Consider the following 23,036-nt stretch of genomic DNA (forward strand, 5'->3'; position numbering starts at 1 on the left):
TCGGATGTGGTGCGTATTCCCCCCCTCCTCCTCACAGCTCAGAAAAACACGCTCGGATCGAGAGACGCGCACCGACAGCAGATCGCACCGTACTCCGCTGCACAAATTAATTCTACCTTCATCACTAATAGCATTAACACCTGCTCGATGATGAGTCAATCTGCATGTAGCCATGATTAATGGACACCCCTGTAAGAATGCAATAAGTCCCCATGAAATCCATTATGTTAGATGAGTGAACGAGCGGGATACTCTGCACATTTCTTCCACGCGTTCCAGCTTTTATCTGATGAATGCAGGAGGATGAATGCAGTGTAGTAATAATATGACATGGATAAATGATGCTCCTGCACCTGCAGAAGTTGACTGATTTAAAAATAAATAAAAATAAAATAAAACCAGAGAATGGATCTTATACTTTCAGTACAGTAGGTATCATGAACGCTGAGCAACATCCTGTCTCTGCTCTTCCTCACTGGCAGCAATAATGTTGGGGAATGAGGTTACTAACATCTGGAGCAAGCGCGTTATGTGCACCAAGGGTGCACTTAAACAGAATCAAATCTTCGCCTGCAGGCTGTATAGTATGTCACGGACGTAATTAATCCTCCACCACCAGCACCACCACTGCTGATGTGCTACAACTTCAAATGAAACCTACCAACAACAACAAAAAAAGAAAGAAAGAAAAGGAAATGTGAGGAGCACACAGACAAAGAATCCCTTCTGACTGAAAAGGCTGTAGATCATACACATCCTGCCTCATTATTGATACCAGCAGATAAAGGAAACCACAGGGTGCCTATGCAATGCCATATAAGGTAACCCCTCATCTTATGTTGCTTCTCTGAGTGCTGTGTAGCACTTTTGATAGATGCCTGTGAGATAAGTGTCAAAATTGCTGCTAGAATAACAGAAAAGTAACCTTCACCAGCACATAAAGATGTGACTGTAAATGTAAAAAAAAAAAAAAAATTTAAAAATGCTCTCGCGCCTTGTAATTAGCATTTCAATTTTGGCTGTTTGAAATCAACACAGTGCTGACGACTGAAATGAAGAGAAATGACAGGAAAGACTCAGACGTGATGGGCAGTGTGAACAGCTTTATTTCCATTAATTGTAAGGGAGCTGATAATGTTTTGCCCCAAACTGTTTGGTGCACAGTATGCAATTATGAGTCACCAGCTCAGAGTCAGCGTGACAGCATGAGTGTGAGTGTGGAGGTTTATGTGTGAGATTGTGCTGCGGAGGGTCAAAACCGAGCATAGGGTTAGTTCAGGCGGGCCACGGAAATCAAGCTCAGCTGAGACCCTTCTACACAGTTAATTGACAAATGTCAAATAGGGCACGCTATTTAAGCCGGTTCAGTCTGCCCACGGTTACTGTGCATCTACAAGCCGCTTTGGAACCCACCTCCACTCCTGCCTCTCTTATTTTAATGCCATGTCTGACTCAATTAGTGTCATATCCGTTGTCCTTAATGCCTGCTCTGTTCTTGCTGCTGGCCTCCCACCTTTGGCTTTCCATACTCATGTATGGCGGGGAGTTTCCAGAGTATAAGTTACAGTGGATTTGAAATCATCTTTTGTCTATAACAGTCCTGATGGATCTGTATTTACATTTTGAGAGGATGTAGCAATGCAGCTGCATTTTTTTAAAACTGTTTCCTCAATCCCTGGGTCAGTGCCAGGGCTGCTTGCAGGTCCTGTTTCGTGTGTGCATGAGTCTTTAGAGAGTGCGTCAGGGCTTTGTGCAACTCCCCGGGGGCGACCAGGTTGAGTCTCAGCATCGAGTGGACCAGCTGGGAGCGAGCGTTGCCGATGAAAGAGTGTGACAGGAAGGATGCGAGCCCTCCTCCTCCTTTCATGGTGTAGAGAGGGACTCTGACCATTCCCAGGACCTGGAGTCAGGCAGAGAAAGAAGGTGGTGAGGATCAGAGCATGAGATCAGGTAAATCGCTGCAATCAGTCACTCTGGAAGGACACATTACCTCCAAACCGTGATCTGCTGCAGTGGATGCAGCTGCCCTCTCCACCTCCCTAATCTGCTCTTCATCCATCTTCTTCACGTAAAAGTGAGTGATAAGACGTGAAGAGGAGGAGGGGGAGGAAGGAGGTGCATAGCAAGAATCCACATGATCTTCAACAGAGATTGGCAAAGCCAGGCCTAGCTCTTCTGACAATTCCCTGCTAAGCCCCGACTCAAGGGTCTCCTCCGAAGGGTTAACGAGCCTGAAGTGTGAGAATCAAAGGTCAGCAACAGATGTGAAAGTAGATAAACGATGTCAGAGGCACTGCTCTCCTGACAATAAATCACACTAATTGAAAGGCTAATTCAATTTAAAGCCCTAAGTTAGTTTGTCCAGGTGATGGTGCTGATCACTTCTCCTTCAAGTCACTAGATTTCGAGTCTCATCTTAGAAAATGTGCAAAAAAAATATAGTAACAAAAGCTCAACCTGAGCTGTTACAATAACAATATACCGGACATAATGGACGAAATGCACAGAGGCTAAAGATACAGTTTCACTGTGTTTGACAGTGCGCAAAAATAAAAACATTTGCCAAAGTGATCAGAGTGACGTTTGTATCCAGAAGAGCACAAGTACAGCAAAAGGAAAGCAAAAGGTAACAGCTAGCGGGATGTTAAATGCCTAAAAGCAAATCGCTTTGGATATCAGCCAACAACCGTTTTATACGGAACACTTGCTTATCAACAGCTCCGTGTGATTCTAACATATCAAGTTTGTCACGTTTTCTTTTTTTATATATATTTCAGAGCAATTTATAGGCTTCTATAAAAATCTCTGAAGGAGTTTAGGTGTGTTTTGTACTGTTGCCATAGTGTCAAAGCATTGGTCAACATCCAGATGCACATTTCCATTATCATTAGGAGAACACCGACAACTAAGAGCAGCTCTTTAGAGAGGTTCTTAACCCTCATAAATGTCACTGGAAGAGACAGAAAAGGCCACTTGCTGTCGTGCAATTAACTGAAGTGACCGCTGCTTTTACATGTATCGTGTCTCAGCAGGTCACTCTCTAACAAAGCTGTGTGGACAGAACTGTGACTGGGCACAGTTGGGAGTCCTTTTTAACACGTTTATTATCATTATTGGTATCATTATCAATCTTTGTTACGCTTACTGAGTATTTTCTGCTGTGGTGCTTGGATTCTTTTGTTTTTTTTTTCCATAGAACATGAGTGATAACTCATGCACAGCTTAATTGTGGCCCCACAATTAATAATAGGTTAAAATGGTGCTATTATGCATGTCCATATTAACAGGGCTAAAGATTTAAATAATGAGGAAAATGTGAGTTAAGGCAATCCTCATGAGCCAACAGTTCAGGCTTCAGTGTTTGGGTCACAGAGCGGGAACAGCCCCACCCACATACCGTTAACAACATCTCTTCTTGAGGGGCAGCCAATCAGAAGAAAGTTGTCTGAAAGGGAAAGTGAACTAAAAGGGACAGTAGCTAAAAGTGTGGCTACATAGAGGCTCAGTATAAGATGAATGACTATTTTGAATTGTGAATCATGCAAAGCTACAATAGTAGATCAAATCAGTTAAAAAAAACTAAAATGGAAATAAGCAGGGCAGCACGGTGGCACGGTGGTTAGCACCGTTGCCGCACAGCAAGAAGGTCCCGAGTTCAATTCCACCATCAGGCCGGGGTCTTTCTGTGTGGAGTTTGCATGTTCTCCCTGTGTTTGCGTGGGTTCTCTCCGGGTACTCCGGCTTCCTCCCACCGTCCAAAGACATGCAGCTTGTGGGGATAGGTTAATTGGATAATCCAAATTGCCACTAGGTGTGAATGTGCGAGTGAATGTGAGTGTGAATGGTTGTCTGTCCCTATGTGTTAGCCCTGCGACAGACTGGCGACCTGTCCAGGGTGTACCCTGCCTCTCGCCCTATGACAGCTGGGATAGGCTCCAGCGCCCCCCGCGACCCTGAAAAGGATAAGCGGAAGCGAATGAATGGATGGATGGATGGATGGATGGATGGAAATAAGCAGTAGAGGGCCCCTTTGATGATGCGAGACGAGTGTAGTGCAGAATGAGCTGTGGTTCAAATAAACTCAAACTTTTTTTTCCAGTTTGAGATGATTTTGCTTCCAACTTGGCACTGCTGCAGAGGGCAGTGACCCAGATGCTGTCTACAACAAATATATGGCTAAAAGTAACCATGAAATGTAGTGACACACTGTGTCAATACACAGACTTCAAAGAGCTCAGAAATTAAAAAACTTTTTTTTTTTTTTTTTTAAGAGAAACGTATAACCACATTTCAATAGAACAGCCATCTGTGGCACAACCTGCTCTAATGTAATTCTGGTATAACCTCAAACTCAAAATCAGCCAATAACTATTTGTTTGACTGGTCTAAGGCATAAGAAAGCCAAAGAAACTCAAACTCTCACTCAATTTATCCAGGCATGTAGAATCAGTCACAGTGCCAACAGACTGATGATTTGAAGATATTAGTTTAGCATTCATAAGCAAAAAAACCCAAAACAAAAACATTTTGTCGCAAATAAAATGTAAATTTCTCATTTGAGCTGACGATGGCCACTGATACAAAGTGAACAGACTGCCTCCAAAAGGGCGACATGAATGTTTGTTCCAAATTGCAAATCGGAATTACCGTAACACCTTCAAGTCTGAGACCATGGTCCTGAACTGCAAAAGGGTGGAACACTCAGGGATGAGTTGTTGCCCTAAGTATATCAGGATCTAGTTTACAAGCGAGGGTGAGTGAAGCAGCAGACTGGCAGATGGATTTCTGTGGCGTCTGCAGTCATACAGATGCTGTACAGGTATTCTGTGATAAAGAAAGAGCTGAGTGTGAAAGGAAAAGTGTGAGTTTACTGGTTGATCTACGCTTCTGCTCTCACTTATGACCACAAGTTCTGGGTGGAGGCAGCGGAAATGAGCTTCCTTCAAAGGTTGATCCCTTGGCCAAAGAGTTTGAGGAACTTGGACATTTAGGACGCACTCAGAGTATAGCCTCTACTCCTACATATCAAAAGGAACCAGTTAAGGTGGTTTGGGCATGTCTTACTGACAGAAGATGCCAGGGCAGTCCCAGGACACAGATCATGTGTCCTGGCTGGCTTGGGAATGCCTCGGGGAATGCCTCGGAGTCCCTCCCAGATGAGAAGGAGGAACTGGCCGGGGAGAAAGAGAGGGGACTTGTGCTTAGACTGCTGCCCCTGTGACTCTGACAAAAAATGGATGGATGTGTATGAATGCCTGCACAAGTCTAACCGCTAACTTTAGTAGCAGACCAAATTTACACAACTAACTAGTGTTTTGGATGTTTAATGTTGCCAGGCACACGTTTTTGAAAGATTTCTTCATACACCACCTGCAGCAGTATATTAAAAACAGAGGCTACACAATTCATATGTAGTTGTATCAATAGAGCTGCCACTGTTGCTATTTGCTGACGTAGTTTTCTCTTGTTTTGCATATGTCTCTATCATTTTTCAGCCCTGTCTCTTTGCCTCCTCGTTATATAATTTCACTGTGCTGGCAAATGAAATGCCAGAGATCCTGGCAGCGACTACAGTAAATCACAAAGGCACAAGTGATTCATTTAGCAGAATACTAATTAAGCAGTATGTGACAATCTCAATCTTTACAAATAGGGGTTTAAGGCAAGATAAGTCGCTTTAAACAAGAAGCCGTCAGGCACATTTTATCATCGCCAATCCTTGCAGGACGAGGATTGTAGCATCAGTGTTTGAATGTTTGTTCTGAGCTGTAAAGGGTTTCTTTTTTCTTTCTTCTGTGAAGAACAAGAAGGCTTTACAAACCAAAAGCTAAAATGTACCTATGTTTGCAAGGAGCAAAAGCAGCACCAGGAAAGACTCACCCGCCAGGGAAACCCAGCAGACCGTCAAAGCGCATCTGCATCTGTGGAAGTGACACACAGAAATATGCCTGTTCACTCAAAGAGGCAGACATGTAAAGGTGTGTGTGTGTTAGAGTAGCTCAAATGACACACACACACACACACACACACACACACACACACACACACACACACACACACACACACACACACACACACACACACACACACACCTCACCAGTATGATATGTTTGATGGGAATTCTTCCAAACAGCTGAGCTTTCGTGTCAGCGTAGAGCATCACATGGCACGCATGCCTGCAGCCTGAGCATGCCAATGCCTCCGCCCTCGACAGCTGTCCACTCGCCATCTACAAGCATACACACAAACACAGTGCTAAATTATACAGTCACAGTTCAGTGCTTCCTGAACACACTGGCTGGATGCCCTCTTTTGCCATGTGCTACCAAAGTGACATCATCCTATTATAGCTGCTCTTTTTGGTCATTTGTTCTCCCTCATATGCTGAGCCAACAGACCTTAATGAAACCTACTGATTAGCTGGAAGGCCTGTGGGCTTGTATGCAGAAAAAAAAACACAACAGATCTGAGTGACTTGCATTGGGAAAGCTTTAGCTCCCTCTACTGGGGTGGAGCAAACTGTCGAGTGAGATAATCCCTGTTCCATAGTGAACTTTTCCTCAAAATTTGGAATATGATTATGAATTTTGACACAGTTGCCTTTCATTCAGTATCATAACCAAGTCAGCACAGAAACGGCAAGTCTATTTTATGAGGATATGGAGGAGTATGTGAGACTCAGAAGAAGAAAGACAAATGAGCTGGGATTGATCAGAGATGTGTGTGAGACTTGCTGAAAACTACAACAAATGGTTGCAGGCTGTTCCAGCAAAAAGGAATCACAACTGACTATTAGCATTGGGGAGGGAATTAATTTAGACCTTGGTGGTTTTCATTTTTATGAAATTATTTTGTTTCTGTGTGCAAAGTAAAACAATGTAAGCATACAAAATAAAACAATTAATCTGTATTTCCTCAGATCTCAGATTAATGTATTCTTTGGTCAGCTTTTTAAAATTCTTTATAGTTCATTAAAATTGAAAGAGGCTGTCATTTAAAAATGGACTAAAGATGCTTTGCTCAAAGTCAGTTATTTAATTTTGATTTTTTTTTTCAGTTTCAGTCTTTTATACTTTAGGCTCTAACTGGAAAAATTATGCTAAATCCTCAGCAGCCAGGGTTAGTGTTGTATATTAGCAAACCATATGGGCCTTACGGGCACCACCGACTGGAGACCCACTACAGAGAAGATCCAATTAAGACTCAGTGAGTCAGAATATTGTTTAGTGAAAACCAACAATGAACAGCATTAAAACACGCTCTAAAATCAAGGTTTTTATGATTGAAGTATGACTGCCACCTTCTGACAGTGGTAGAACATTACATCCAAACAGCTGGCACTAAAAATAAGGTGAAATATACATTTCAGACCAAAAAAACCCCCAAACCGTCACATTGGCCATAACATTTTTAGATATTTTTTAACTTTATATCCAGTTAAATATTGGAAACTCATGCTCATTTCTAATTTTGATCGATTGCCTATCAAAATAAATCATGTCTGGCCTATGATGACATTTTGTGTGCTGAAGTGGCTGAAGGTGCAAACACAGACGTCTCTGCAACAGTGTATGAATAAAATACATCACCATGTAATCCAGAACTGAGAAAATGCTAATAACCCACAAATTTGTTTTGTGGAACTCTTTCCTTTGATCTGTCAAAACATATATATTTTGTCAAGTTTATTCCTTTTTTCAGTTTTCCTGCTCGAATTCAAATCCATTCTTTGCAGTTGTGCGCATGGATGTTTTAATGATCCGTAGATGGCTCAACAATCTGGTCCCCCAGATTCGTCCTTTTCACCGAGCGGTCGTCTCTATTGCCAGTATGACACACAGGTATCACTATCATCTTCAGACAACAATGAAATTATTTTTTATTAAAAAAATAAATAAATTATTTAATATTGACACGTGTATGCATTTGCACGAGCTGGAGATGGAAACCTTTTTTGTCGAGGTCTTTAATCTTGTCAAACTATATGACATACGACCACGCGGTGAAAAAGACGAATCTGCGGATCCAACATCTGAAACACGGAGAATGGAATATGTAAACAAATCCAACCAGTTAACAAAACAGTTAACCTGCAACACCGGCACTCTCCGCTCTGCGCTTACACTTCCCCATCGTTTAGCAAGCTAAAATGCGCGGTAAAGGCTGGGTAAGCATGGACGTTATAAACATGAGTATATTTCCCCAGCATTAAGTTCTCTTAATAAGTGTGTGTTTCTATTTGTTTATTTAAGGAGATTGATGTCTTAACTAACATTCAAACACTGTTATCGTACAGTTTATAAATTATTTTCTTAATATTTTGACATAATAGCAACACGAAATAAAGGTTAGTGCCGCGTTTGGTCAAACAATATTACTTCTAATCAAAAATGAAGTAAACCCGCTTGTTTAATAAGTCACACGCATTTACCTCTGTTCTACATTAAATGCTGTCTCATTCTTCAGTCAGCAGTGCCTTTTCAAAACTTCTGGCTTTTCCGATGACGTTCTGGCCGTTGATTGGCTAAGCGAAGCATGTGGTTCCGGTTAGCTCCCCGGTCAACCAATCAGCTTTGGTTAGTAGTAGCCGTTCAGCCGGTTCATCTAGTTTATGCGTCAGGGATTGAAGTGTGTACATGCTCCGGTTAGGTCTTGTGATGCACCGTGGAAGGTAAAGGGTGGCAGTCTTAATCGCTCTCTGCATAAGTGTGCAAGTACTTGATGAGAACACAGTCCAAGGGAACCTTCTAGGTTGATGGCTAACTAGCTTCTACTACCGGTGACTGCTAACAGACGGTGTTAAACGACCTGGTTAAAACTTAAGCAGGTAAGTTAGCCACATGTGTTGTTTTGATGTTATAAACTATCCTATAACACGATTATTACAGAAAAGAAAATATTTAATGTATTGTTTAATGTTACTATCGATGTATGACGTGTTTCATTGTAATTATTGTTATTTAAATATAATTGATTTTAGTATTTACGCTTGTGTATTGTGTATATGTATATGTGTATCATTTAAAGCAGTTTAGGAAATTTAAGTGATGAGCAAACACTGCGGTAATAACGTTAGCAGTAATAGTAATCTTATTTGGTTATCCTACTTCAGGTGAATGAGAATGGCGCAGGGGCTACCAGACGAGATGCTGATGAACTCGGCTTTGATAAAAAAATTGGCAGAGGAGGCAAAAGACTCAGCCGTTACACAGGGTGTCCTAATGAGGCTCCAGGAGACCCCCAACTCATCTGAGGTGCGAATTATACACACATGTAGCATGTAGCGGTTGTAGCATTGAGGGGTGGCTGTAGGTCAGGAGGTAGAGCAGGTCATTGATCGTGGCTGGCTGCTCCAGTCTGCATGCCAAATGTCACTGGGCAAGATACTATCCACAAGTTGTGTGAATGTGTGTGAATGTTAGATAGAAAACACATATAAAAAGTATAGAAAAAAGTGCCTGTATGAATGGGTGAATGAGGCAAGTTGTATAAAGTACTTTCAGTGCTTAGGTAGACTAGAAAAGCACCATATAAGAAACAGTCCATTTACCATTTACATGTAGAAGCACTTTCACTGGTTTTTCATTGCTGGATAAGTGTTAGTATAGTTATATAATCTTAAAGAGGGAATGTGTACTTGTGAAACTCATATAAAATTTGCAAGTCTGCTCAGGTATGATTTTGAATCGTCTTATTATATTCATTCTTGCCCCATCCAACAACTGCACCTGAAAGAGTAAAGCTACAGACCATGAGAATACATTTCCTCAAAATATTCATTCAGGGGAAGACGCTACATATTTGTAACATGTAGTGTATATTTGTAATATTATACTTTTCCTGGTGTTAGGTTTAGTGAAGCCACGTAACAAAGCACGTTCCCTTGTTGCTTTTGGATTATGGAACTACTGGGAACATGTTGACTGACTGATTCTTAAACAAACAGGTAACCAGTGAAGGGAGGCTAAAATTTCAGTAATCTGGTCTTGCTTCTCTTTAGCCATTAATAGGTAACCTACAGTATTTTAGACCAGCTGCAAACGTGTAATAGATGTCATATTAAGACCAATGCACAGTTCTCCTGGCAACGGACAAACCCAGAGTCGTCCATCGGATTGCCAGACGGAGACTTTTGGGAATATAGCGTATGACCAGTTGCAGGTCTTTAAAACAAAGGGTTAATTCAATCATACTGAACTGAATGAGACTGACCTTAACAACTGATTTAATCTGTTTGTCCAGTTTTAGCTGAATGTGATTGAATGGCCATGAGCAAAGTAGTGAAGTAGTTATACTTTAAATAAATGCTTAAACTAAAAAAAAAAAAGTAAGTAAACATTTTTTTCAGCATCTTTAACAGAATTCATATGTTAGGTAATAAGCCTCAACAACAAAGATCACATACCAGTGGAATGTTAAACCGTTGCTGATGAAAAGGCCGTGTTGAATGTGAAGTCATGTTAGGAATTTGTTCTGCCTTAGGGCAGAGGATTTCAGAGAGATCTTTATTAAGCCCGTGTTTTGAGTCCACAAGCCATCTCCAATGTTTGTCCAACAGTTTTGTTTGTTTTGTTTTGTTTCCCCTGGTCAGCATTCTTTTCTCACATTTTACATCTTGTTTTTCAGGTGGTCTCCTTTGCTCCATTCACACTGTTCCCCACACCTGTACCCAAAGCTGTATTCTCCCAGGCTCTGGCAGTGCAAACACACTACAACACCCTGGTGGACAAGATTAGTCAGGATGCAGACTTCCTACAAGAAGCTTTGGCTAGGTAGGATGCATTATGACCTCATGTATGTGGTTTGGAAGAAAAAAACTCATTATTGTCACAGTCTCTGAAGTCTGTCTTCAAATGACCTGTTAGTTTAATTCAAAATGAATACACTGTGATGAAAAACCTGCTGACAAGATTTGAACAAAGTGTCTGTTTACAGCACCATCGCTGTGGATGATTTCACTGCAAGGTTGTTCAAAATCCACCAACAGATCCTTAAAGAAGGCAGGTCACAGGTACGTCAGCACAGCCCCGATGACACTGGTGTTAGGGGGAGCTCAGGAGGCAGAGTCTGTAAGTTGGAAGTTTGGCGGATTGATTACCCAGTTTGTCCAGATTCCAGTTTTCTTAGGCAAGATGATGAACCCTGAGTTTCCCCCAGTGCATCCAGTGTGTGCGAAGTTAGACAAGGCAGTTTGGAGGCTTTTGTGTGGTTGGGTGAATAGGGTTTGCAGTAAAATGCGCCTTTCAGTTAGAGCAAAGTGCTGCATAATTATCATTCCATTTCCCATCATCATTGTACTTGAGCTGTTTGGGCTCTAAGGCCTTGGTGTGTTGCTAAATCCAACAAAGCTGTTTGCTTGCACTCAATAAGGATTCAAAAGTAGTGAAAAGAAAGAGTGTATAAAAAATCAAACAGTTTCTAGTTAAGGAAGATTGGATTTCAAATAGAGTATTTGTAGAATGAACATCTTGGGTCATCACTGCAGGTGTGAGGTTGTGTAAACGTTTACAGGAATGATTTTTCAGCCTATCTGTTCCTTTGGGGTGTTGGCTGTTTTGGGTTACCTTCACCACTATGTATTTTCACCATGAAAACCTTTCTATCTGGCTTCTTTTGGGGCCATTTTTGGAGGGAATTTTTTAAAAAGTTAGAAATGGAACGATGATGCAGGCTCTTTTCTTTTTGGGCTTCGTATGCTAGCCATTAAATCCTGAGAGATTTCTTATGAGAAAAAAAGACAGGGAACGACAGGGAGGAGAGGGGTGAGAGGCAAAAGCTATATTTTGGCTAAAACTAAAATCTTGTTTCAATTATCAGCTGTTTTGCTTTATTGCTTGACAAAGTTCTTCACAATTTTCTAAAACTCTGTGACATCTTTAGATCTGCTGTAGCATAGAATGAAGAAAACCATTAGGTTCTTACAACAGTGTAGCTGGGACCATAAAAATCTATTAATGGATTATAAAGTGACCAAATGCTGCAGCTGGGATTCTTTGCCTTTGTTACAGTCCATTGTGTTGGGTCTCAATCGGTCTGACTACATGCTGGACCAGAGAGAGAATGACACGCCATCGCTAAAGCAGATAGAGATCAACACCATTGCTGCCAGTTTCGGAGGCCTTTCATCGCGCACGCCAGATGTACACAGGTAAGCAGGTCATTTATGTGTCACCCATATTCTGTAGGTTAGCCACTAGAACTCAGCAGTAAGAGTGATCATGTTGGCCAAGACCTTCAAATATATTTACTGTCATCTTTATAGCCACCGTTTCACACAGCTACTTTACCCTTATTTAAAAAAAAAGATAAATAAAAACCCCACATTCCTTTATTTCCCTTACAGTTGACACCAATCTCTTTGCTTTGCTGTCAGTAGGTTTGGGATTTAATACAGCTATAAACAATCTACAGGGTGGGCCATTTATATGGATACAGCATAATAACATGGGAATGGTTGGTGATATTAAAGTCCTGTTTGTGGCACATTAGTATATGTGAGGGGGCAAACTCCTCAAGATGGGTGGTGACCATGGTGGCCATTTAGAAGTCGGCCATCTTGGATATATCGTTTTTTTTTTCAATAGGAAGAGGGTCATGTGACACATCAAACTTATTGGTAATTTCACAAGAAAAACAATGGTGTGCTTGGTTTCAACGTAACTTTATTCTTTCATGAGTTATTTACAAGTTTCTCTTAGTTCACAGCCATTGACATGTCAAAGAGGTTAACACGTGAGGAGCGGATCGAAATTGCGTTAATATCTGGTGATACCGGGTCATTGCAGCAGATTTCAATGTAAGACACCCTACGAGATCACCCATCTCCCATGCTACAGTTAGCAAACTGCTTGCTAAGTTTCATGAAACTGGTTCAATGTTGGATTTGCCAAAATGTGGACGCAAGAAAACTGTCACTAATGAAGAAACATCAGTGGCTGTCCTAGCTTCATTCAGCAAGAGCCCACAGCGTAGCACTCACCGCATGTCACTGGAGAGTGGCATTAGTTGAACATCCCTTCGGCAGATATTAGCTACTCACAAATGGCACCCTTACAAACTCCAGCTACTGCAGCATCTCAATGAGGATGACCCAGATTGGCACACAGAATTTGCAGAATGGGCAAAACAAAAATTGGAACAGGGCCCTCAGTTCACGAAGAAGATTTTGTTCAGTGATGAGGCAAACTTTTATGTGAATGGTGAAGTTAACAAACAAAACCACCGCTATTGGTCTGACACTGACCCACATTGGATGGATCCCTCCAAGACTGTTGGAACAACAAAAGTGATGGTTTGGTGTGGTATATGGGGTACAACGATAGTGGGTCCATTCTTCATCAATGGAAACCTCAAGGCCACTGGATATTTGAAATTGCTACATGATGATGAGTTTCCCTCTTTATGCACTGAAGCTGGCACGTTCCCTGAGTTTTTCCAGCAAGATGGTGCACCACCACATTATGGGTGCCAGGGCCGAGCATTCCTAGATGAACAGTTTCCTGGAAAGTGGATTGGTCGTCGTGGGCCAGTTGAATGGCCCCCAAGGTCTCCCGATCTGACCCCCCTTTTATCTTTGGGATCATCTGAAGGCAATTGTCTATGGTGTGAAGATATGACATTTGCAACACCTGAAACTACGGATACTGGATGCCTGTGCTGGCATTTCTCCTGCGGTGTTGCTATCAGTGTGTGAAGAGTGGGAGAAGAGGGTTGCATTGACAATCCAACACAATGGGCAGCACACTAAACACATTTTATAAGTGGTCAGAAACTTGTAAATAACTCATGAAAGAATAAAGTTACGTTGAAACCAAGCACACCATTGTTTTTCTTGTGACATTACCAATAAGTTTGATGTGTCACATGGCCCTCTTCCTATTGAAAATACAAAAGTTATATCCAAGATGGCCGACTTCTAAATGGCCACCATGGTCAGCACCCATCTTGAGGAGTTTGCCCCCTCACATATACTAATGTGCCACAAACAGGACTTTAATATCACCAACCATTCCCATGTTATTACGGTGTATCCATATAAATGGTCCACCCTGTATAAAAGATAGACATAGCTTTTGTGTCTGAAAAATGAAGCCACTGCAGAAGTTCTTTTAATCTGCATTCTTTTCAGTGGCCGGGGGGGGGCGCCTCTTGTGGTTGTGAAAGATATTCCGTTGTATAGACGTCTACATGAAAATGCCCCTGTTATGAGTTTATAGGCTCATTAATGTCATGTCTTATTAAATACAATATAAAGTTAATTTAATATAGACTATAAAAGGCAGGATTGATCGACAAGTTGCTAGCCTATGGCTGTACAATTTCCCTCAGTTTATCAGTTTCAAGGTGGCAAGATGATGGCAGCGAAAATGCTCATCTTAAGGCGTCACAGGCGACTTAGAGTGAGACTGGATTGTTCGAGGCATGGTCAGGAAATAATGATGATAATAATGATAATGTGCTGTGATTAGGTTTGCTGAGAGTGCTTACAATCTTGCTTGACAGACATATCCTGAAGATGGCCGGCAGGCTGGAGGAGAGCGAGCGTATCCTGGATAATAATCCTGCAGCTGGTCTGGCCAGGGCTATTGCCAAAGCCTGGGAGCTCTATGGATCAGAGAAGTAAGAATGAAGTACATCCATCGAGTACATGCCAGACATGCTGTTGATCGCTCTTTGCTTTATTCACTTGGTCTAATTATGTCACCATACATGATGAATTAATTAGTACATCCAGAATAAAACATCTTGCCAGTGGAGCTGTACATTCAAACACTGCTTCTGCTGGTGTGGTTGCTCAGTGCATCATAATATTACAAACATTTCTTCAGGACAACAAAGGCCAGTGACAGTTTTGGTAGTATGGGGCACCAAAAAGCAAATCATTTCAGTTAAAATCAAAACCGTGAGAACCAAAAGTCCAGAAATTTTGAGATGCAGTTGTTGTCGTTGCAGAGCAGTCGTCGCGTTCTTTGTGGAAGACGTCCAGAGAAATATCTTTGATCAGCGATTCGTTGAGTATGAACTTTGGAAGAGGTAGGTGTGTGTGAAGGGTTAGAGCTCTCATACCTGCATGTTTTCTTTGTGTGGAAGTTAAAACATTATCTTAAAGCATTTGAAGAGTTGTGCTTTTCACCAACATGCCGTGTTTCAGAAACATTCACGTAATAAGACTGCGGTTTGAAGATGTCTTTAAAGCAGGGTCCCTTGATCAGGACAAGAGGCTTTTTGTGTAAGTCGATTTCTGTCAGCTCACAATGCACTGACACATTATTTAAGTGTATTATTCTCAAACAAAAACTGTGTTACGCATAGCAGTGGTCCTTAATGTGTCTTTTATGTCGCTTTCACTTCAGGGACGGCAAAGAGGTCGCCGTGGTGTATTTCAGGAATGGTTACATGCCTGACAACTACACTTCTGAACAGGTCCAACTTTTGATTTGCACACAGAATGGAAGATTACATTAGAGTTTAGTTAGAAACATGCAACATGCAGACTTACTTAAAATGATTCGTATTCATGAGAAACTAGAACGTCATTATCATCCAGTTTATTTCTTTCCCTGCCTAGCAACACCAAGTCTAGCCCTGATTGGCTGATATAAGTGACAACAGACCTGTCGCCTTGTCAGTCTGAATGGGTGATTAGATTGTAAATGGCCTGTATTTGTATAGCGCTTTACACTACATTCAGTCATTCACACACTGGGGATGGCAAGCTACATTGTAGCCACAGCTGCCCTGGGGCGCACTGACAGAGGTGAGGCTGCCGGACACTGGCGCCACCGGGCCCTCTGACCACCACCAGTAGGCGACCTAGACTGTTGGTGCCGGGGCTCGAACCGGCAACCTTCCGATTACAAGACAAACTGCCAACTCTTGAGCCACAATGTTCTCTACAACATTGTGTGTAGATACGTGCAGCTGTGTGTTAATTCTGCAGGCAGGAACAGGAAGTGAAGGAAAACTGGCGAGCACCATGGAACCAACACTTAATTGGACATAACGAGTTAAAACAGTTTGCAAATTTAAGCCAAACTGCTGAATCTACTGTCCAGGCTCTCTTTGATAGTGTGACTCTGTGTTGTTCTCCTTCATTCTTCTGTCTCTGTCAAATCTCAGCATAATATAAACCAACTATTGTCACGCTCTGCTGGTCGGTGTGCTGGCTGTTTTGTCTGGAATCTCAACCACGAGAAAGTTTGTACGAACGAAGCTAAAAAAAACCTGCGACAGTGTGTAAAACGTTATTAGCAGCAGTGAAATAAGATTCCAAGAGTTAGTGAAATGATAGAGGCTATTTTATGCTGGAAAATCATCTAATGATAAAAAGACAAGCAGAGAATTCATTGTCTGTTTTCAATTACAGAGCTGGGATGCTCGTCTCCTCATGGAGCGCTCTCGAGCTGTGAAGTGTCCAGATATCAGCACTCACCTGGCTGGTACCAAGAAGGTTCAGCAAGTGCTCGCCAGACCCGGAGTCCTGGAGAGGTTCTTCCCGGACCAGCCTCAAGCTGTGCAGCAGATCCGAGCGACGTTCGCCGGCCTCTACACTCTAGACATGGTGAGAAAAAGCACACGATTTTTTCATTGTTTGGAAAGTTTGGCATTAGATAATCCTCACCTGGGTGTTGATGTTCAGTGTAAGCAATATCATTCACATTTTATTCCTCTCATTTATTTCTCTGTGGTTGTGCTCGTCTACAGGGTCCAGAGGGGGACAAAACAGTGTCAATGGCCTTGGCAGCACCAGAGCGGTTTGTCTTGAAGCCTCAGCGAGAAGGAGGAGGTAAACTGAACTTTTTAATAAAGCACACTTGATGTTAACACCAGAAGCAAATGATGGAACTTGTGTTTGCTGCTCACCATTTGTTAAACTCGGGAAGTTTAAGCAGTGCATGGATCTGCACACACGTGCAGTATTTGCTTCATTCCACGTATGAGCTAGCCTCAGTCAAAACAGTAACGACACATACATGACTGCCTGCTGTTTTGCATTACTGTGTATCTACTGTGATTCATGCATGCTGTACTGTGACTGAGATAATAGTGTGTATGAGACACACTTGACAACAACATTGATCAGGATGTGAAAAAGCTACCAGATACAAGTTGTCAGCAGGTTATGGCTGACTAACCACCCTGCCTTACATCACTCTGGGCTAATACTGTAAAAAGCAATCATTAGTTTTCTTTGTAATATCAGAGCATTTGTTTTGATAAATACTTAGGTCAGTATCAGGGTTCATATGAGCTATTTTAGCAGTAATTTTACACATGAACTGGAAGGAGAACTTTGAGGAGCTGATGAATGTAGAAGATGAAAGAGAGAGGAGGATGGAGGAGGGGAGTTAGATGAGAGGGCAATCTGACCAGACCGTTTAACAGAGACTGAGAGGATGCCCGAGGAATGGAGAGGTGTGCTGCTGCTGATTTTCAAGAACAAGACAGATGTGCAAAGCTGTAGTAACTACAGAAGGATAAATCAAGAAGCTATGGGACAAAGTTGCTGAGACTAGGTGAAAATGAGAGGTGACGTTCAGTGAGCAGGAGTGTGGCTTCGTGCTGAAAAGAGCACAACAGATTCTCTGGAGAGAAGGTGAAGGAAAGTCAGCTGACGCGAGACAGAATACATGTATGTGAGTCAGAGGGAGGCAGGTATAATGGTGGAGATAGAAGAAGTAGAGATAGTGAAGGTAGATGAGATTTAATACTTGGGGTCAACTATCCACAGCAACAGACAGCACACAAGAGAAGTAAAGAGTTGGGTGCAGGCAGGGTGGAGTGGGTGGAGACAAGTGTCAGAGGAGATTTGTGACAGAAGGATAGCAGCAAGAGTGAAAGGGAAGGATTACAAGATGGCAGTGAGGCCTGCTATGATGTATGGTTTGGTGACAATGGCATTGACAAAAAGACAGGAGGCTGGGCTGGAGGTAGCAGAGCTGAAGATGGAGCTGCCAGGCAGGAGGAAGCGAAAAACCAAAGAGATTGATGGATGTGGTGAAGGAGGACGTGCACAGGGTTGGTGTGACAGAGGAGGATGTTAGGGATAGCATGACAAAGGGGCAGATGATCCGCTGTGGCAACCCCTAAAGGGAGCATCTGAAAGAAAGACTACTTGAGGCCGTATTTGTTTAATATTTCTTTATTCTAAATATGTAGCAACTTGCTTGTACTAGCAAGCAGGCTAGCATTATCCAACATAAGTAGGAAAAAACCCAGCCAAATAAAGATCTCTCCATTTGCCTGTCAGACTGGCCGGGTGTAGCCAGGTGTGGTTCACTGGGTAAAACTGAACTTTCTCTTCACTAATTTTAAAAAGTGTTTTACAAAAGTTTGCTCATCTGCTAATGTGAAATAATTCCTATCTAGCCATGTCCATTTTATCTATACTTAAGTGTAGAATTGTTTTTCTAGGTAACAACATTTATGGATCAGAGATCTGCCAGGTCCTGGAAGAAGTGAAGGAGAGTACCGAGCGTACAGCCTATATTCTGATGGATAAAATCCATCCAACCCCTGTAAGGAACTACCTGATGAGACAAGGCAGCCCCCTGAAAATAAGCAACTGTCTCAGTGAACTGGGAGTGTTTGGAGCATATGTAAGGTATGTGACCACTACTGCATTGATATTAAATGCATTTTGTTTGTGGCTGTTTTTTTAGAAGTATTTGCAGATTCCCAGTGTAGTGGTTGTTTCTAATTTTAGCCTTTTCTTTGTTTTCTTACAGACAGGGTAAAGACATGGTGACAAATGAGTGTGTGGGCCATCTGCTGAGGACCAAGAGCTCAGAACACTCAGACGGGGGCGTCGCAGCAGGAGTGGCCGTGCTCGACAATCCTCTGCTGTTCTGAGATTTCACACTCCTGCCTGCACATACAAACCACAGTGAAGTCACAGCAGAAATGTCTCTTTAAAAAAAAAAGAAAAAGTCTGTTTATTTTTTTAATAAGTTCAGTAATTAAGTGAAGAAGAGTGATTAGATAAATTGTTTCTTGCATTTTTGAATTAATGATTGTGTTTAGGATTATTTCAGAAACATGTTTAGAGGATCTTTGTAAGCCTGTATTTACTTTAAAAGAAGGGAAGCACTTCTTCATTCTACAGAAAAGGTGACACATTACAGATGAGTTCATAAAAAGTGTCACTGTCACTCTTTCAAGGCTCTGTCACTTGGTAAAGTAGGCCTAGGCTGCCATCTTGTGGCAGTGTGTTGTTACTACAACATATGAAATTGTGTTTCTATTGGAAATATAATTCAGCGCCACTGAGCCGCTCTCTCAGTTACAAACTGAACCCGTTTTTTTAGACATATAAATCACTAAAGACAGTGAAGCTTTTGGTTTTGTAAAAGTGGTTCATAATCAAAATGCACGTTAATTTTTATAAGGTTGAAGAGCAGTTAGCAGTGCATTCATGGACGTCTTTTGTCACGATGGCATGAACTACAAATGTGAGCTCCAGGTGAGACTGCACAGAAGAACAAGTGTCCTTAAACTGCATCAACTGATGACTTCTTACAATTTTATTCTGTGTTTTTATAATCTTTGTGTACACATACTAACACAAGCTACTGTAACTTAGAGAAGCTCAGCAATATATTATTAAGTATACAAACAGTTCCAGGTTCTGGACTTTTTGAAGGGCCCACTTTGGATCATGTGAAGGACGTTCAGTTTTTCTTCTTCTAGGCATTGAAGGGTTAATGCTGTTAATTGCATAGTACAGTGACAGATAACTTGCTGAAGTTGGTGCACTTTGTGGACCAAAGAATAATATCCAGTATGATGTAAATGAAAAAAATAAATGTTATGACTGTAAGGCTGGACTTTCTTCTCTGTTCATTTGCCTAACCCTAGCCCCAAGTAGCCCCTATTCAGCGACAGGTTGCTTCTCCCAAAGTCAAGAACCAACAGACTTAAAAACTCCTTTGTCCCAAACGCCATCCAGCTGTTTAACTCCTCGTTGGAGGAGAGAGGGAGGGGAAACGGGGACAAACACTTAGGATTTCTTTGCTACACGAGGTAAGTATACATTGTGTTAGCATAAAATATCTGATGGATACTACTGATTCTTTAGCTAGATAGCTCTCTTCTTCACAAACGTGTGAACACATATTAACTTGATTTTAAGGACGGGGAAGTGGAATAGGGCAGGCTTGGCCAACTCCAGACCTCGAGGGCCGGTGTCCTGCAGGTTTTAGATCTCACCCTGGGTCTACACACCTGAATCAAATGATTAGTTCATTACCAGGCCTCTGGAGAACTTCAAGACATGTTGAGGAGGTCATTTAGCCATTTAAATCAGCTGTGTTGGATTAAGCACACATCTAAAACCTGCAGGACACCGGCCCTCGAGGCCTGGGTTTGGACAGCACTGGAATAGGGGCTTGCTCCGTCCACTCCACACATGAATCTGGTATTGCAGTATTTCCAGGAACGGTGCATTTCTCTAAACATCTGAAAAAACAAATCTCCTGAAGTTGGGAGTGTTACATGGAGTGTTATAGCAGCTGTTTGTCGTTCAAACAGGTTTGTATCTCTTCCTATCATTTTTAGCTGAAGCTGCAAGGAATAGAGGGTAGTGAAGTTGGACGGGTTTAAATACCCAGTAGTGTAATACTGACAAAAGTAATCCTGGTGTGGTTGGGCTGTACCCCGCAGTGACAGTTCAGCTGATTGGACATCTAATCATGCAGTATCAGCTGACCTGTCTGTGAGCTGGTCTCTTGACTCTTTGACTAATAAACTAGTGGTGGGCGGATCGACCCAAATATCGATTGTATCGATACCCAGTCGGCATCGGTATCGGATCGATACTAGCCTGGTGAGATCGATTCTTTACTTTAAGTTCCGCTCTTGTTTGCAATGCTGTGGACTGTACTTGTTTGTTTTAATTTGTTTACTGGTTTGTGTGCACTTTTTATTTAAGATGAAGAATATTAATTTTCTATAAGCATTTTCTATATAATTATAAACTTTGTCCTAATTATGTCCTGGGTTTAACTATTTAATAATACAAAAGGAAACATCACAAAAAACACTTAAGGTCATGAAAATTAATTGAGATTTGGCAATTCAATAACGCATCCACCTTATTTATTGAATAGTATCAGTATTGTTATCAGCGATACCAGCCTGTATTCACTTGGTATTGATAGATACTACACTAAATAATAAAAAGCAAAATAGTGAACCAGGCTTTGCCCTTTTTAATCATGAAGTTATTTGACTTTGAACTCACTGATAATAAATGAAAGACAGAAACGTATAATAATCGAACCATATTTGACTTCTTCATAGTACTCTCCGATCAGCCTATTTGATTATTGGACTCAGACTAATGTGTACAAAAAGTATATAATAAGACAAGTACAAGCTTTTTTTTCAACATTAATTAGGATGAGATGATATACTGTATCTTAAGTGTAGGCTTGATAGGTGTCTTACTTAGACTTAGATCCTCCCGCGCATCGGGCGACAAGAGAGCGCCATTGAACTCGGTCCATTGCGGCAGTTGTTGCTTCATCCCAGTTCGGCTGAGCGTAAATCTTCAAGGAAAGTCCTCCTCCATGTTATTTTGGGTCTTCCCCGCCATCTCTTTCCATTCTTCAGGTTCCAAAGAACCACGACACGGGCAGGTCCCGGGTCCGGTAGCCGAAGGATGTGACCGGCAAATCTGAAGCGACGCTTGGTGACTTGGACATTGAGCGGCTCTACTCCCGCATGGCGATATACTTCCCCATTGGCAAAGCGATCCCGATATGTGATCTTGAGCAGCCGTCGAAGACAACGTTGTTGGAAGACGTCGAGATGGCGGTTGATGTTTGCAGTCGATTTCCAAGTCTCCGCTACGTACAGTGCCGTCGGTATAACGATGGTCTTCAGGAGCAGCAACTTGGTTGGTAAAGGCAGTGCGGTGGTCATCCATATAGGTCGTAGACGTTGAAAGGCTGCCCATGCTTTCCCAATTAACGTCATGCTCCACGTCCCCATCACTGCTAAAAGTGCAACTCAGGTACATGAACCTGTCCACATCTTCTAGCTGCTGCTGCTCATTCACAGTAACCGCTGTGTTTGATGGTGTAGTGCAGGGGTCCCCAAACTTTTTCCAGTGAAGGCCACATAACTTTTCCCTTCTCTGATGGGGGGCCAGGGTCAGTTTGTAACAGAAAAAGTGTGACGATTGCAGGTTTGCTGAAATGTAAACATTTATTGGGCTTCATCGTTGTCGGCAACAAAGGGGTTTTGGAAAAGACGGATTTCTTTTGCATGAACATGTAGTTGATGGAATCGCACACTGAACTCCACCTTCAGCATGTCCAGTGCTTCCACACACTTTTCAGCTGGGAACGGGACCGCTGGGTTCTCTGCAGAAAGGTTTTGGGTAGCAGGGAGATGGGTGAAGTTGTGCTTTTTCACTTGTTGTTGTTGTTTAACATTTAAACCTATTTTCTGCACATTCCAGCACATAAAATAAAATATTTTTTTGTGTTTACACTCAGTCTTTCACATCAGATCACAGCAGAAAATAAATAAAATCAAAGACTAGCGGTCCTTTTGCTCTATTGTCACCTGTAAAGCAGGAGTGGGGTAGGCGGAGGTTTACCCTGGTGCAGGTGAGCCGCAGCGGTCAGTGGAAGAATCCGCGAGGTGAATTTCCCATTACGTCGTAGCGCACTCGGTGCTTGCTTGGAAGTTTAGGGGTTTTTTTTCGCTGTAAAGAGAAGTTTTCTTCCCACACACAATGGACGCTAATGTTTTTATCACAGAATGAAACTCAGTGAGGTCAGTACTTACATGCTTTAAACGTTGCATGCTCATACTCTCTCCTGCACTCGATATATTATCCATTGTTGATCTGCACACAGCTGTTGCCACAAATGTTGCACTTGCTTACGTCATTGTCATGACACATTCTGGTAAAAAAAATCACGGTTTTAGTAACGCAGTAATGCAGCGTGCTTACGGGAAAGTAACAGTAATCTAATTACCTTTTTTGCAATAGTAATCCCTTACTTTACACGTTACTTGAAAAA

The 23,036-nt window shown here is 42.0% G+C and overlaps 2 protein-coding genes across 2 annotated transcripts; one reads left to right on the forward strand and one right to left on the reverse strand.

Moving 5' to 3' along the window:
* Positions 1-1,088: 1,088 nt before the first annotated feature.
* LOC308407251 (U8 snoRNA-decapping enzyme) lies at positions 1,089-8,519 on the reverse strand. Its single transcript, XM_080898807.1, has 5 exons — positions 8,432-8,519; positions 6,098-6,229; positions 5,881-5,921; positions 1,991-2,231; positions 1,089-1,900 (listed from the first exon to the last, which is right to left on the reverse strand). The coding sequence occupies exons 2-5, from the start codon at positions 6,227-6,229 to the stop codon at positions 1,655-1,657; spliced, it is 660 nt and encodes a 219-aa protein (XP_080754933.1). The 5' UTR covers positions 8,432-8,519; the 3' UTR covers positions 1,089-1,654.
* A 106-nt stretch (positions 8,520-8,625) lies between these two features.
* gss (glutathione synthetase) lies at positions 8,626-19,819 on the forward strand. Its single transcript, XM_080898806.1, has 13 exons — positions 8,626-8,827; positions 9,113-9,254; positions 10,627-10,772; positions 10,936-11,011; positions 12,009-12,148; positions 14,503-14,619; positions 14,953-15,033; positions 15,152-15,229; positions 15,354-15,423; positions 16,367-16,561; positions 16,705-16,786; positions 18,415-18,604; positions 18,729-19,819. Exons 2-13 carry the CDS (start codon positions 9,117-9,119, stop codon positions 18,850-18,852), a joined length of 1,437 nt encoding a protein of 478 aa, XP_080754932.1. The 5' UTR covers positions 8,626-8,827; positions 9,113-9,116; the 3' UTR covers positions 18,853-19,819.
* The last annotated feature ends 3,217 nt before the right edge of the window (positions 19,820-23,036 follow it).

The sequence above is a fragment of the Rhamphochromis sp. 'chilingali' genome, assembly GCF_963969265.1.
Source record: "Rhamphochromis sp. 'chilingali' genome assembly, chromosome: 12".
NCBI lineage: Eukaryota > Metazoa > Chordata > Actinopteri > Cichliformes > Cichlidae > Rhamphochromis > Rhamphochromis sp. 'chilingali'.

Excerpts from the sequence above, each read along its gene's own strand:
- LOC308407251 (XM_080898807.1), bottom strand. The coding sequence starts at position 6,229 with ATGGCGAGTGGACAGCTGTCGAGGGCGGAGGCATTGGCATGCTCAGGC. Across the intron at positions 5,922-6,097 it reads CCATCAAACATATCATACTG|ATGCAGATGCGCTTTGACGG; the intron begins GTGAGGTGTGTG and ends TCACTTCCACAG. Across the intron at positions 2,232-5,880 it reads CTGCTGGGTTTCCCTGGCGG|GCTCGTTAACCCTTCGGAGG; the intron begins GTGAGTCTTTCC and ends CTCACACTTCAG.
- gss (XM_080898806.1), top strand. The coding sequence starts at position 9,117 with ATGAGAATGGCGCAGGGGCTACCAGACGAGATGCTGATGAACTCGGCT. Across the intron at positions 15,034-15,151 it reads GAGTATGAACTTTGGAAGAG|AAACATTCACGTAATAAGAC; the intron begins GTAGGTGTGTGT and ends GCCGTGTTTCAG. Across the intron at positions 15,424-16,366 it reads ACAACTACACTTCTGAACAG|AGCTGGGATGCTCGTCTCCT; the intron begins GTCCAACTTTTG and ends TTTCAATTACAG.